The 16,118-nt window shown below is 46.4% G+C and overlaps 1 protein-coding gene across 6 annotated transcripts in view; it reads left to right on the forward strand.

Moving 5' to 3' along the window:
• ATG13 (autophagy related 13) overlaps window positions 1–16,118 on the forward strand; it is a 280,382-nt gene that overhangs the window by 13,154 nt on the left and 251,110 nt on the right. For all 6 annotated transcript variants that reach the window (XM_078684414.1, XM_078684413.1, XM_078684417.1 and 3 more), the window contains exon 2: window positions 9,211–9,292. In XM_078684414.1, the coding sequence (XP_078540540.1) occupies window positions 9,224–9,292 (69 nt within the window). In that variant the 5' untranslated portion in view covers window positions 9,211–9,223. The remainder of the gene's footprint in view (window positions 1–9,210; window positions 9,293–16,118) is intronic.

The raw sequence follows: 16,118 nt of genomic DNA on the forward strand, positions 1-16,118 counted from the left end.
ATCTGAAGGACCTAGAAGGGAGGGAGCGCCATAGCCATGCTCTTTGAGGACAATGGATGCCACCTTGGATAACATTTCTGCCGAGGAATGGAATGAGGGTTCACCCAATGATTCATGGAAAGCTTGTTTCCCATAATTTTTTTAGGGGTTTTGTGAAGGGTTGCATCTCCAGCAGGTCACACGGGCACTGTTCAGGCGAGTTCATTGCTCCAGCCCACCCCGAAGGAGGCCAGGCTGCAGTAGACTATTGCAACACTGTGGTGAAGGTGGAAGGACGCCGAGACATAAAACTTTGGGAGTGCTATAGGATTAGCAAAGTGAGCAGAAATTAATTTACAGCGAGGCTGGGATTCTAATAACACTGATCACGCACAGGGGATTACGAGCTTTATTGAAAACTCGATACTGAATTTCAGCTCATTAAGGCTAACGGAGTTTTAATCAGCGGTGGAAGAAACGAAAAGCATGGGACCTGTGTTACTAGCTGCAAAGGGGACAGAGTTAGATATATGGCTGAAAGCAACAACATCTTCTGTAACTTATTTTGTTAGCCTTTCACCTACAGGTAACTGATATGAAATATAATGCACACATCTTAAATGAACAAGCATTGGCATAGCCATTAGGTCTCGCCTCTGGGACCTTATAAGTGTCTAGTCATGCAACAGTTGCTGCTGTTGCACCAAGGATATTGTGCTGGATAACTAAACACTTATAAGGTCCCAAAGGCGAGACCTAGTGACTATGCCAATGCGTGTTGCGATTTGTATTGAATGAATACAACGTGTAACGGGGACTCGGTGGTTGTCTGCTTTAAGTTTGAATATTTTTGAAATGTCACAAGTCACTATTGTTTGCATCTCGAGAAGGGTCTGTGCGTTTATGACCCCTTTCACTGGGGTTAAGAAAACTCAACAGCATTTTACAATGATTTCAAGTTAGCTATTTGAAATGTATTTTTACACAAACCATTTCAATGCCTGGCACATTCTCCAGAATCAGAGGCCCTCATGGTGACTCAGGCAGAAGGTGAAGTGTAGACTAGTGCCAAGCTCCATACTCCTAGATAGGGAGCCGTAAAGCCAACCTGTAATTGCCCCCGTATGGAGTCTCTGAAAGCAGTGACTACACCAGCCCCATGAGCTCCACTCCAGTGTAACTACGTCCCAGATCAAGGGAGCTACTCAGGACCAGTAGCAGTGACCTTGAATCACTGGTGCACAAAGGTTCGAATCCCGACTTCAGCTCAGCAGCATGTGATTTTGGGCAAAACACGTATTCTCTTCGTGCCCAGGAAATAATGTTAACGTAAACTGGTTCTGTTGTAAAACGTTCCAGTGCCCTAGGCTCGCGCTATAAATAAACTGTAAACAAGCTCACTACCAAACAGATATTTGCAATAAACCGTAGAAAACAAAGTCAGAGGCAACTTGGAAAAATTCTAGAAAATAAGCATAACCATAGAGAGCAAAAAAAGGGCTATGATGCCGTCTGACGGAAACAAGAAATAGCAAATGAGTCTTGCAGCAGCAAATTAAACAAAGAAGATCACAATAACAATATCCAGAAGGAGGGCTGGCAGAAAGGCACAAGGATTAAAAGAGCCTGACTGAGTAGTGAGTAGTGAGGAGTGTGGGAGGGCAGGATGGAGGAAGCATTGAGGCAGCGGAGCGAGACGGATGAAATGGAAAGCAGATATTAATCCAGGTCAGAGGACAGATCGATTTTGAAGAAGAAAGGGGGGGGCGAAGGGTCCGCTGTTGAGTGTGGATCAAAATGCAATAGACAGCAGGAGAAGGATTGGCGTGAATCAAAACAACGCAGAGTTGGAGACCAGGAGGAGTGCAGGGATGAAGGAGACAGCAGACACATACACTGATGCTCTCTCAGTGCATGTTCAAAAGTAGATAAAAACTAGACGTGCAGCTGCGAATGGGAGTGCGTGCGCGAAAGTAGAGATCTGTGGTGGGGGGAGGGAATTGAAGCGCGGACAGTGACACACAATTCACGCGCCCGCGCACATGCACTCAAGATCTAGGCCAGCCGTGGCAGCATCTGGCAGCACTTTTTTTTACCCCTTTACTAAAAGTCGAGCAAGCAGCACATGCCCTGCTCTAGGCTCGACCTAAAAACTATTAAAACAACATAATTAACACCGGCATAGGTTCCTAAAGGCTAAAAATATACTGATCAAAAACGCTGGTCTATCTATACATCGTATTACATATCAGTTCATGATGTCCTACCTCGATTGTTTTCCTTCAGTTAAAAATTTTCAGCGAATGAGAATATGCCTTGCTTTTTCTGTGAATATGACGAACAATGCATATTAGTACGTATCTCTGTGTCTATTCGTGTTAAAGAAATACTTTTTTGCATTTTGAAGAGACTTTATTATATTTTTATTAAGTAGCACAGAAACCCATTCATGGGTGTTTATGATCTTTGAACAGTGGTATGTGAAGTAACAGTAGATGTTGTAGCATCCAGGATAATGTGCTGCATGGCTACAAACGTAAAAGGTCCCAAATGCCTGACCTATTGGCTGTGCCAATGCTTGTTATAAAAATGCTATGACTTGGCAAATGCTGGCCTGGTCCTAGTACTTCTTCTTTTTTAAACTAGTTTAAGCCACGTGTCTCAGCAGTACAACATAGCTACAAAACATTGCCAAAGAAACTGCTCACATCAGTGAGACCTATTGGCTTTGCTAATGTTTGATTCTTAAGCCTGAGACTTTCCTCCATCCCATACCTAGCGTCCTCTTGGTATTTCACATTTGACAAAGTGGATGAGAAAGCCGGTTTCCTCTGAAGTTCATGTCTTATTGCTGATGGAGATTTATTTTAGCATTTATTTATTTATTTATTTATTCAAAGTTTTATATAGCGCGAACAAGATCCTTACAGATATCAGAGCGCTTCACAAAGATAGGGTAGGGGCAGTAGGAATGAACAAAGATAATGGGAGCAGTATAATAGTCACTAACATGGTAGGAAAATAATAACATACATAAGACATATCAATATACAATCAGGTAAACAAGTAATGTAAGGCGGCACAAATCATTGATCCCACTAAAGAGGTGTTCAGGTACACCTTGGGTGTGTGGATGGCTTATACCAATGATTTAGTATAGAGAGAGCACTAAGTGAGGGCATCGGGAGAGTGGATCAGTAGACCAACGTGTATCATATATTGGTCAGTAGTAAGAGAGTAGCGTAGTAGTGTCCCCATCAAGTAGAAGTATAGTGCCAAAGGACAAGGTGAACAGTGATGCAAAGCAATGCAGAGTCTCTGATCCAGCACCTATAAGGTTCAGGAGATCTTGGCCAGAAGGATGGTTTTCACCTCTTTCTTGAAGAGTGCAGTGGAGGAGATAAGCCTTGTTTCAGGAGGGAGCGCATTCCAGATCCTGGGTGCCATTCCTGAGAAGGAGCGCTTGTACGTTTTCTCTTTCCGGAATCTACGAGGTTTCAGGAGTAGATTTTTTGCACTTCTATTGGATCTCGAACCTCCTGATATAGACAACTTTTGAGCGAGGTAGTTGGGTGCATTGTGGTGCACGGCCGCGTGAGTCATAACTGCAATTTTTAGCTGTATTCTGGCTTCAAAAGGCAGCCATTTTAGAGACTTTAAGTCTGGGGATATATGCGAATGCTTTCTTGAGCCAGTAATGAGTCTCGCGGCAGCGTTCAGAGAGGCTCTTAGGGGTGCTGTTGTGGATAGCGGGAGTCCGCTGAGGGCCACAATTCCGTAGTCTATTCGAGGGATGACTAAAGCTTGTACAGCAGTTTGGAAGTCTTCGGCAGGGAGGAAGGGTTTAATTTTCCTCAGAGTGTTGATTTGGAAATTAGCTACTTTTGTGGCTTTGCTAACGTGCTGCTGCATGTTGAGCTTGGCGTCGAGTGTGATGCCTAGGGATTTCGCCGAATCTACGATGGTAGGTTGGACATTGAGTGCTGTTAGGTTATTGAGCCACGTTTGGGTGGTGGATATTTTCGCCGGGGGTGAGATGAGTGTTAATAAGCGTGGAATTCAGATGTTTGATATCTTCCGGGGATTGTAGCTTTAGGTAAAGTTGTGTGTCGTCGGCGTACATATGGAATTGGACATTGGAAGCTTGGAGCAAGGTGGCGAGCGGTTCCATGACGAGGTTGAACAGTGTGGGGGAGAGGGAGGATCCTTGTGGAACACCTAGATCTGCAGGCACAGGTGTAGATAGCACATTGTCGATCTTGAACTTCTGAGACCTGTTGTGAAGGAAGGACGAGAACCATTTGAGAACAGTTTCCGAAAGACCCATTCTAGTGCTTAGCAGCTCCAGCAAGTTCTCATGTTTGACCGTGTCGAATGCTGAAGAGAGGTCAAGAAGGATGAGGAGGCAGGACTAATTGCGATCAAGAATTTGGAGGGCGTCATCAATTATGTGTGTCATAGCTGTTTCCGTGCTGTGTTTCGCTCGGAAGCCTGATTGATGACGGTTGAGGAGGTCAAATTGGTCAATGTGTTTTGTTAGTTGGAGTTGGACACATTTCTCCAGCAGTTTGGCCAGGGTGGGGATATTGGTGATGGGCCGGTAATTGTTTAGGTCAGACGGATCAGCTGTAGGTTTCTTGAGTATAGGCGTGACTTGCCCCACCTTGAGGGAGTCTGGAATGAGGCCTTGTTGCAGGGAGCTGTTGATGATTTTGGTCCAGAGAGGGAGGAGCAAGGGGATGAAGTCTTTTACAGCATTAGTAGGTAGAGGGTCTGTGAGGTGATTAGAGGGCTTCAAGGTGCAGAGCAGTTTGTGTATTGCTTCTTCCGGGTAGGTATCGAAGTACAGCCAAGATGCATTGTTTTTAGGTTGAGTGTTAGCCATTCTGGTGTGGTTGGGGAATCGGCTTACATCCATGATGAGGTAATTTCTTATGTTGTCAGTCTTTTGCTTAAAGAAAGCAGAGAAGGCTTCACAGTGTGGGGTGTCGCTTGTTGTGCTGTTTGGTTGTAAGGGTTGTGTCTTTGTTTGGGTCTTGATTAGTTCGAACAGCTTTCTTGGCCTGTTTTTTGCTTGGTCCAACTGGCGGCTAAAGAAGTCTGACTTTGTGCGCTTTATTTTCCTGAAGTAGGCATTTCTCTTGTTCTTAAGCCTTTTGAGGTGCAGTGCTGAAGGGTCCGATCTCCAGGTGCGCTCTGCCATTCGCATAGTACGCCTGTCGTCATTGAGTCTATCATCATACCAGGGGTTAGAAATTTTGGTGGAGACTCTCTTCAGTTGCAGTGGGGCGACTTCATTGACTATTGTATTCATAGAGTCACGGTAGTGGTCGGTCAGTGATTGAACATCCGAGGCACCTGAAGGGGGAAGGAGGAGATTGCCGATGTGGGGAGGCAGGGTAGAGGGGTTAAGATTCTTCAAGTCTCTTTTCCATGTTTTGGATTTGATTGGTTGAGCCGGGTTAGGTTTAACTTTTACATTGATAAAGAAGGTGATAATGTGGTGATCTGACCAGTCGCAGGGTAGAATCGCCTCCAGTTGAGTAGAGTTCTCTTTGGCAATGATGAGATCGAGTATCGCGCCTTTGTCGTGTGTTGGCCTATCGCATATTTGGGTGAGGTCAAGTGCATTAAGGAAAGTTTTGAGACTATTCACCACTGTGTCTTTCTGATCGCTCCAGTGGAGATTGAAGTCACCCAGGTAGACTTGGGTGGTCTGCCGACCGGCATTGGAAGTGATCAAGTCCATGAGTTGTTGGGCGAATATGAGATTGTCACCAGGCGGGTGATAGATGAGATGTAGAGCACAAACTTGTTTGCCCTCGCTGGTGATGTCGAGGCAGAGGAGTTCACAGGAGGAAAGGGAGGAGGAGGTGACTTTAGTAACGGAGAGGTTGCTCCTAGAAATGCATGCAATTCCCCCGCCCGTCTTGCCAGGAGACCTGTCCAGCCTAATGATGTGATAATTGGGGGGGGGGGGTAGTATATCCATAATTGGGTTAGAGGCTTCAGTAAGCCACGTTTCCGTTAGAATGGCTAGGTCCAGATCCATAGCTGAGACGAGATCAGCGATGTCAGAGGAGTGTCTCTGGGCCGATCTGCAGTTGAGTAGGATGCATTTGAGTTTGGGAGAGAGAAGGGTGGTCGAGCTTTCTAGTGTGAGGGGAACTTTTCTGAGGTTGTTAGGGACGGAACCTCTGTTGTTGAGTGTTGGGAGCCTCAGAGGGTTAGTAAGAATTGTGGGTATGGGGATGTGTGTGTTAGATAAGTGTTTTACCGGACCTGGGCCATAAGAGCGTAGGAGAGAGCATAGGTCGCGGTCCGACAATGGGTTGAGGGCACGACGGGGGCGGTGGGAGTTATTGCGAACGGGGATAGTCTGCCAGCGCGGGTGTCGTTGGAGGCGGGGGTATGTAGGGAGGGTGCGTCGTTTGTGGGGTAGAGGGATGGTGGGAGGTAGACTGGGCTGTGAGGAGAGAAGGTCTTTGATTGCGTGGACATCTTTTTTGATTTGTAGAATATCCTCTTTGACTTGTTGGAGGGTGGATAAAGTCAGGTCAGGAGGTGCAAAGGGGATGGGGTTGGTGATGAGAGCCATTGGTGAATGGTTGAGTAGTGAGCTGGAAAGCTGGCAGGGTATCGAGGGGGGGGATGAACTAGCGTTGTTGGAAGGTTCTGCGTTGCTAGTGAGTGGAATGGCATTCAAAGTGTGGGCGTGTTTGTGAGCGAGCGGTGTGGGTGAAGTAGGCGGTGGGTGGGGGGCATAGGTAGTGACGTTAGTGGGAGAAGGTGCCGGAGAGTAGAAGAGTGAGTGAAGACTGAAGACAGTGGGGGAGACAGGAGGGTAGTGAGGGCTGAGAATAGGAGGTGGGAGAGAGGGGGATGCTAAGGTAAGGGAGGCGGTGTGTTCTGTATCTTTTGTTGGGAGGGTGAGAGTGTCGTGGGTGGGAGTGGGGAGGGAGCTGGGGAGGGAGAGGTGTCCGCCGTGGGGGGGATAGGAGGGGGGGTGGATAAACTCCGAATGGTGGTGTGTTCAGATGGTGGCGTGTTGTGGGTGAGAGTTGTTGTGTCAGGTGTGACAGGTGTGAAAGACTCGTGAGTGGGAGTGAGGAGGGAGCTGGGGAGGGAGAGGGGTCTGCCTTGGGGGGGATGGGAGGGGGGGGTGGATAAACTCCGAGCGGTGGTGTGTTCAGATGGTGGCGTGTTGTGGGTGAGAGTTGTTGTGTCAGGTGTGACAGGTGTGAAAGACTCGTGAGTGGGAGTGAGGAGGGAGCTGGGGAGGGAGAGGGGTCTGCCGTGGGGGGGATGGGAGGGGGGGTGGATAAACTCCGAGCGGTGGTGTGTTCAGATGGTGGCGTGTTGTGGGTGGGAGTTGTTATGTCAGGGGGGAGGGGGATGGAGGGGGTATGAGTGGGGATAAGAGGGGTCATGTAAGAGGGGCGGCTAGTATATGAGGTGGAGAGATTTGTGTCTGTCCTTGGGGAGTGTGGGGCGTTAACAGCAGGTGGGCCATTTACCGGGGTGCTGGGGGTAGAGGTGTTGTAGGTGGGGGCTGCGACGTCAGGGGTGATAGTGCTGGTGGAGTTCTGGGTGGGGGTCCGCATCTTGGAAAGGTGCTCTTTGAACTTGGGGAACAGGTTGTCTAATAGTTCCAGGCTCTTGTCCGTGGATTGAATTAGGACAATCCCATTATTGTAGATAGTAATGGTAGTCCTGCCAGGGAAGAGGTGGGAAGGTGTGATAGAGAGAGTTAGGCCATGAGTTGTTTTCCTGGTGGTGGAGACGGTGAGTAGGGATAGGAACGCTTTTCTCCCACTGGCTCTTTCACTGAGGTGATAGGATAGCTAATATTCTCGCATGCCTTCTGGGGAGATTGTGTGGCCTTTCAAGGTTCCAGAGGTACTGAATGTTATTCATGGTTGTATCACCTTTTTGAAATCTGTGTTTATCACTGTTGTTTGACCTTTTTTATTTTTCTGCTTGGAAACCTTTGGTTTGGTTTGATTTATGTTGTCTTTAGGCACTCCAAGCTGCCCTACCATGGTTGCAGAGATGCACAGTCTAATTTTTTTAGCCAAGGGGTTTTTAAAAACTAAACACCTAAATGGGTTGGGGAGACCGCTGCTTGGCATACAAGTGTTTCTTGAGAATGTTTCATGCTCTACAAGGATAGCCTCCTGAAACCCCACCCTCCAATGGCTCTGAGGTTACAGGGTAGACATAGGTCCCTGGATAACTCAGAAAGGGACAGTAGGGCCCATCTGCCTGTTCTGCACAGCGAGTCGGGAAGTCCGTGCAAGAGGAATGTTTCATGTTTTGCCAGAAGCCCTCTGCCATGTTTTCAAAAGACTTCCCACCCACTTGAGGTGCGAAAGAGTCTCTTCGGAACTAAGGCTTTCAAATAATTAAACCTACATGCATTAAAAGACTGCTTTGGGAGCACTATTGTGCTGAATAAGCCGAATGACTTCAGAGATACAAGCACAGAACTGTCTTTGAAATAAATTCCAAAGAATAATGCTGTGGCCTGGAAAGAAAGTTGACATGATGCAGGTGAGTAGAAGGCCCAAGGCCATCTAGTGTTACTGAAGGCACTGCTGAGTGGCTGCACGTTCACCGAGGTCTGATCAGACCATAGCCGCTGCAACTGAGTCTACAATAAGGATAGCTACCAGAGGCAAACTGGTCTGGCAGTAAGAGGTGCCAGGCATTGCTGGGAACACTCGGGGGTTGTAGAGCAAGCTGAGAAGGCAAGGAGAAAGAACTTGGTCAGTAATTCCAAGTGTTGATAGTTCCGTAAATGGCCATTTTGAGTTGGTAATATCACGGTATCCACCAGGAGCTGACAGTGGTGTTGATGTGAATGATGCTGCAGGTGCAGTGGCACAGGACCTGTGGTTCTCAGGGACCCACTGCAATGTAATTCTGGCTGCCTTTGATTCCTTTCCTTTTCTTGGCTTGCATGAGGGCCCATTGCTCCGCTTCTTGTGTCACTGGAGCCATAGCTGAATGGATAATGGAAGTGAGTTCTCCTGCTCTGGCGCAATTGCCTTGTGGCCACACACATGAAGCGTTGTTGTGAGAAGTTGATGGAGGCCATGCTAGTATTGAGGACTGTGGTACCGAAGACTAGCATGTCCCTCAGTTTTTGTCTGGTGGAACCCTACACATTGTGATGCCTTACACCGTTGATTGTTCCATGAATGAGAATATTATTCTGCTTTCATATAGATTTCCTGATGCCATGGACAGTGATCTCAACGCCCAGGACAGGAAGGACCTGGACAAGTTCATCAAGTTCTTTGCCCTGAAGGTGAGTGGAATCTGTCTGAGAACTGGCCTAGTGGGACTTACTCAAAGAAGGAGTATGTTACATTTGTGAGAGTTGGCGGAATCCGACACTGGCTTCTCTGAGAGTTTCAGAAATCTGTTCATATCATGCCAGCTTGAGAAATAATGCCTCTCTTTCTATGTTTGATGAAACCGTCCATGTCATGCCAGCTCGAGAAGTGATGCCTCTCTTTCTGTGTTGAATGAATCTATCCATGTCATGCCAGCTCGAAAAGCAATGTCTCTCTTTCTGTGTTGAATGAATCTATCCATGTCATGCCAGCTCGAGAAGTGATGCCTCTTTTTCTGTGTTGAATGAATCTATCCATGTCATGCCAGCTCGAGAAGTGATGCCTCTTTTTCTAAGTTTGATGATTTTGTCCACCTCCTGCTAGCTCGAGAATTAATGCCTCTTTTTCTGAGTTTGATGAATGTGTCATGCCAGCTCTAGAAGTGATGCCTCTCTTTCTGTGTTAAATGAATCTATCCATGTCATGCCAGCTCTAGAAGTGATGCCTCTCTTTCTGTGTTGAATGAATCTATCCATATCATGCCAGCTCGAGAAGTGATGCCTCTCTTTCTGTGTTGAATGAATCTATCCATATCATGCCAGCTTGAGAAGTAATGTCTCTCTTTCTGTGTTTAATGAATCTATCCATGTCATGCCAGCTCGAGAAGTGATGCCTCTCTTTCTGTGTTGAATGAATCTATCCATATCATGCCAGCTCGAGAAGTGATGCCTCTCTTTCTGTGTTTAATGAATCTATCCATGTCATGCCAGCTCGAGAAGTGATGCCTCTCTTTCTGTGTTGAATGAATCTATCCATGTCATGCCAGCTCGAGAAGTGATGCCTCTCTTTCTGTGTTTAATGAATCTATCCATGTCATGCCAGCTCGAGAAGTGATGCCTCTCTTTCTGTGTTGAATGAATCTATCCATATCATGCCAGCTCGAGAAGTGATGCCTCTCTTTCTGTGTTGAATGAATCTATCCATGTCATGCCAGCTCGAGAAGTGATGCCTCTCTTTCTGTGTTGAATGAATCTGTCCTTTTCATGCCAGCTCGAGAAGTGATGCCTCTCTTTCTGTGTTAAATGAATCTATCCATCTCATGCCAGCTCGAGAAGTGATGCCTCTTTTTCTAAGTTTGATGATTTTGTCCACCTCCTGCTAGCTCGAGAATTAATGCCTCTTTTTCTGAGTTTGATGAATGTGTCATGCCAGCGTGAGGAGTTTTGCCTCTTTTTGATTGTGATGAATCTGTCCAGCACATAGAGGAGGAGCCTCCACCTCTCTGCGGTTAATGGAATCCACCCCAGCCACCCCCATTCAAAGAGGATAGCTGACTTCTAATTATTTGACGAGTCTGTCGTTGCAGAGCGTCGCTAGAGGGAAGACCTGCTTCATTCAGGCTGAGGAGTCTGTGCAGTGCAAGTACTTGAGACATGGAATGTTTGTTTTTCGGAGGTCTTGATGTATCTGTCTAAGTCTAGTTCACATGAAGCAAACCACTTCTATTTCTGAGCGTTTGAGCAGTTGCTCGTGCTGATTTCTCTCAAGTAGGTAAGTAGAGAATCTGTTCAAGCCAGGACCACTCGAGCAATATCCTGTTTTCACATGAGTGTTTAAGGAATATCCACTTGCCAGGCCCTCCATCAAAGGAGCACTGGCTTCTTTGAGGGCTAGCCAACGTTGGCCATGACCAGCTTTCGCATGGTGGATCCTCTGCTTCTGTGATGGTGCATCCGTGGCGCACCCTGCTAGGTCAGAGCATCTGCACTACTGAGGGTCATCGGACTATGTCCCTGCTAGGCCCTCACAAATCCAGCTTTGTAGGTTAGAGGTATATATGCCATGCCAGTCTTCCAACTCAGGACACATGTTGAGAGTTAAGAGAAACTTTTCATGATTGAAGCATTGGCCTCTTTGACTAAGCTCCCGCACGGAGTCTGCCTCTGAATGCCACCTACCTTCCCATGTCCTATGCTTACAGCGCAGTCTCCATGTCATCTAGGTTACTGTGTACGAGGGGAACTATAGTGAGTTCATTGGTGCTGTGAGACTTCTTCGATTGTATTTGTTTCTTATCTCAATCTGGTATCTGCCACAGGTAAATGAGAACACAGCTCCGATTGGATAGCTTTGAGCATTCTCCATGGAGACTGTGCATAAAAGTTGCATATTGTCAACAGCCATTGATTTAACCTGGAGATTGTAAGCGGGGTCGTGGTTTAGTGGCTAAGTGGGCCAAGCTGATGGGATGCGCTTCCTTTCAGAGCATGACCTGTTTTATAGTCTTTTTTGTGGATCTTGAAGTTGTCAAGGCCTTGAGGAGAGTGATGTGGGGGTAGGGCCGTGCAGGTCTATGTTTTGCTGTAGAGATACACTCTACACCACTGCACTATGTTAATCCACTCTACGCCTCTCTCATCCGCCCTGCGTCACCCTACTCTACACCACTCTGCCCTGCACCACAGCACTCCGCCCTACGCCCCCACTCTACGCCTCTCACTTTACACCTTCCCACTCTACGCTCCTCCACTCTACTCTGTGGCGGTCCGCTCTACTCTACTCCGACACTTTACACCACTTTACGCCCCTCCACTCTACGGTACCCCGCAACACACTTCTCTACAACCCTCTACTCCACTATACAACATTCTACTACGCTCTATGCACTCCCTCTACCACACTCCAAACCTGCCAACTCCTACTCCACTCTGCTCCACCCTGATACTCAATGCCACTCCACTGTGCCACTCTACTCCACCCTGATACTCAATACCACTCCACTGTGCCACTCTACTCCACTCTGACACTCAATACCACTCGACAACTACTTCCTCTATGCCACTCAGTTACTTAACTTCACTCTGCCCTAGCCACTCCACTCTGACACTCTACTCCCTCCATGCCACTCTCCTTTATGCCACTAGCTTTTATCCATGCTGAACATTATCTACGCTGGTATATAACATGACAAACACATTGGCGAAGCCAACAGTTCTTGCATAGGTGGGACTTATTGGCTTTGTGAATGCTTGTTATTTATGTGCTATGCGTTCCGTTTATACTTCTTGAGTCCTTTCTCCGTATTCTAGTCCTGGTTCCGGGGTCCTCTCAGCATGAGTTTAAATTCCTCCGAAGCTTTGGAACTTGTGTGTTCTTCACTGGGGTGAACACATTGGGTGTGTGGCTTCCATCTTTTTTTACCTGCTCCAGTAAATCTGAACAGCACTGTAAATGAGAGAGCTTTTTTTGTTTGTTTTATTTTTTTGGTCATTGATAAGCATTTTTCACTACTATAATGTTTCTTGGGCTAGATAAGGAAGTGAGTGCCAAGCCAAATGATCCTGTAGTGATTGGGATCCACCCCCGGTCTCCTAACTGCGAAACATTCCAGAAGCCTCCTTAGTCGAAACATAGGTGCACACTAGCCCATCCATCATCCCTGTGTACCTTCAAAGTTTTTCCCAGGAGGCATAGACTGTGTGTCAGAATCTCCTACTTGACCGTACTCAATTACCAATCCTTGCCGCCTCTTACTGGACGCTTGCAAAAATTTGTCTTGATCCCGACGTCCCTGGTTTGGCAGGCATCAGCTCTGCTGCTGGCTCTACGGTTGTCCAGGTCTGTGGCATGGATAGCCACATAGGTTCCAGCGACAGCCCCCTTGGGGAGAGGAGTTGGCTTACCAGCTAGGGCGGGCGGCCTCGAATCTGGGGAACTGGGTACGAGTCTCTGCAATGATGCTGAACATCCTGTGATCCTTGGCAAATCAGTTAATCTCCCTGTGCCTAAAAAAATAATGAATGTGTCCTCATTTAACGCAACTGGTGCTATGTAAAGCGCTCTGATACCCGATACCTTCAGGTCAAATTTTGCGCTATATAAAACTGTTTAAAAAAATAAAATAAAAAAAGAAAACTCTAAGCTGCTGTTGGTCACTATCTTTCATGACAGACTGACCCAGGATGGCTGCCATAGACCTTCAACGCGCTGTGCAAGCGTCTGCCTCTTCAGCTCATGCAAGCTTATTTTCGAATATAGGCAACATTCCTGGTCACATTGAGCCCCATGGTGACTCGTGGAGTGTGTTTGTGAAATAGCGGAGGAATGTTTGAGAGGGAGCTCATCACTGAAGCACCATACCCCCTCCGATTCTGGCTGCCCCCCCTACGTATTCCCCTTCTTACTTTTCAAATATGTTGCATATGATATGATCTTGCCTCTTTGTTAGCATTGAGAGATATGAGTGAGCTTCAGGGATGGTAACGGCTGCTGTGGTTGTGGATAGCCTACTTGGCTTTTGGTCTTGAGTCCCCAGAACAGTACGAGAAACATCGGGGACGACACAAAGAGAACATGCAAATACGTGCATAGTTTTCTCGTGACGCTGCTAATCACTTATGATCGAGTCTTTATCTGTGCAGGCTTATCCAATGAATCAAACACTATACAATGCTAAAGCCAGGCAGTGTATAGTTCACTTAGTCTGAAGTGGTAATTGATGCGGCTAAATCCCAAAAAAGATTGTGTGGTACCCAATAACAACTCTTTTATTTGGAGCAATGCCTGTAGAAGGCTACAGCTGCTCGGAGAGAGACATTTCTGGACATTAGACCAAGCATGAAGAGCCCCTACATGTGATTGGGTACAATACTCCCTAGGGGGTGCAAAGTAACCCACAAATCTGAAGCAAACATATTCTCTGTAATCATCTCCACTGAAAAGAAACTCATGAATACCTTTCAGTGAATCCTTCTGCACTTCCCATTTCATCCACTTCTTCAGGTCATACCCCTAACAGTAAAGAGCCACCCATAAATCTGTTGAATGGCCACTTGCTGATCCATGTGTTCCTCCTGGTCTCCTACACTGCGTTCATTTCTACTCTCCTTGCTTCAAACTGCCCTCAATGGTCAAGTTTCTTGGCAGGAGTATTTGACTCCGCTTGATGCTTTTTCCTCACAACATACCTGCATCTCATCGAACACAAATATTCACCAGGCGATTTTATTATACAGATAGCATTGCCTGATCTCAGATCCCAGACCACAGAATGTGTATTGCATCCGTTTTTTCCTGAGTGCCTGAGATACCACTGACATGAAGTGTAATTGTGAGGTTATTTCAACGGGTCCTGAGGTAGTCTGTGGGCACTGGGCAGTGTCTGTGGTGGGTACATTTGTTTACCTCTGGTGTTCGAGGTCCTTGTGGACTATTACACTCCTAATTGGAGCGCCAAAGTACTTCCTAATTAGGCTTGATTTTCCGAGGTAAGCCAGGCCAAGCACTCTAAGAGTTGGGTGGGAGTAGGTTTGGTCCTTGCACACAATTGTACACAACAGATAATACTCCATCTCAGATCAAGCCAGCTCTGCTAAAATGAATAGTAGTTCTTTTTACATATATCTAATGGTAAAAAGTAATACAAATGTAAAAAGAAACGGCAGCCTTTTTTATACTCCATAGTTAATGGAAACAACGATGATTCACAAAATATTCCAAAGCTTCAAGTAAGCAGTGATAGGTCTGTCCTGTGTTTCATCAGCCGTAGGTGCAAGCAGAAGGCAACTCATTGAATTTGAGCCCAGCCGGCTGATAGCGTGCCTGCCAGAAATGTTCCAAGCCACCAAAGTGCTGAAGGCCCCAAAGCACACAACTGAAAAGCTACCCTGGCTTCCCACCCACAGAACCATGAACAGTTTAGGATGTCCACTAACTGAACCAAATCCAAAGTTCAGTGTCCATTTACCAGGGCCCTGTTTTCCTCCCCTCTAAGAGGGACGCACCACACACACTCCGTTGTCTCCTATTGATTCCTAAAGGGAGAAAGCAAATTACTGGTGTTGGAAACTTCTTGGTGAACACAGAAGGTAGTCATGGGTGTGATATATTTTTGCATTATATTTAGTGAAATGCTGGTCTCATTCAAACGTTTCTGGTGACACAGAGCAGGGCAGGGATGGGTCCTTGAGCTCAGCAGAAGGATGTGAGCTGTGAGCATCCTTTTTTACATTAAAGTGGCAAATCCTGCTTGGCAGATCTGCTGGGTTTGCGTATAGCTCTGGGGGGCACACTTGAAAAGATGGGAAAAGGTTCTTATGTATCCATTGTCTGGTTCCTGGAAAACCCTGCTTTTGTTTTATTGTGGGCACATTGGCTGCGCAAAACTGGATTTTAGTGTTCGATGTGGGAGGACACTCCACTACCCGCACACAACTCGAGCTCTCAAAGCCCAAGTTTAGTGTTGCTTAGGACTTTCACCATCTTCAAAATATGATTTAAACCACAAATAGTTTCCTCCCGACAAGAGTCCCCCTTTTCCAGGCTATATCCATAATTCTTGTCACTTTTTTAAAGGTTTTTTTTAATTAGGAATTCTAGCAGACAGAGAATATTTATACCAGAAAACATTGCCCACAGAAGTGACCATTCTGTAACTGTTGCCTTTAGCAGATGAGTAATAGCAAAATTGTTGCCTATATCAGAGAAATTATGCTAATAAACTTGGTTCCAGGAATCATTGCCCACCGCAGAGGACTGATTCCAGAAGTCCTTGTCCACAGCTTGGGATATGTGTCTAGCTTTATCACCCCACAGGATTCATTTCCGGACTCATTATCCGACTGCATAGGCTATATGTCAAAAGTCGTTGCCCACAGGGGAGGATTTATGTCGGATATCATTGACACAAAGCAGCAGTTGTGCGTCCAGGATTTCTTTCCAACAACTGAGGAGTAAAGTCAAGAATTATTGCTAAGAAAATGAATATTTATTGTACAACCAAAACCTTAACCATAACAA

This window comes from Lissotriton helveticus, chromosome 3_2 (genome assembly GCF_964261635.1).
Source record: "Lissotriton helveticus chromosome 3_2, aLisHel1.1, whole genome shotgun sequence".
Taxonomy (NCBI): Eukaryota; Metazoa; Chordata; class Amphibia; order Caudata; family Salamandridae; genus Lissotriton; species Lissotriton helveticus.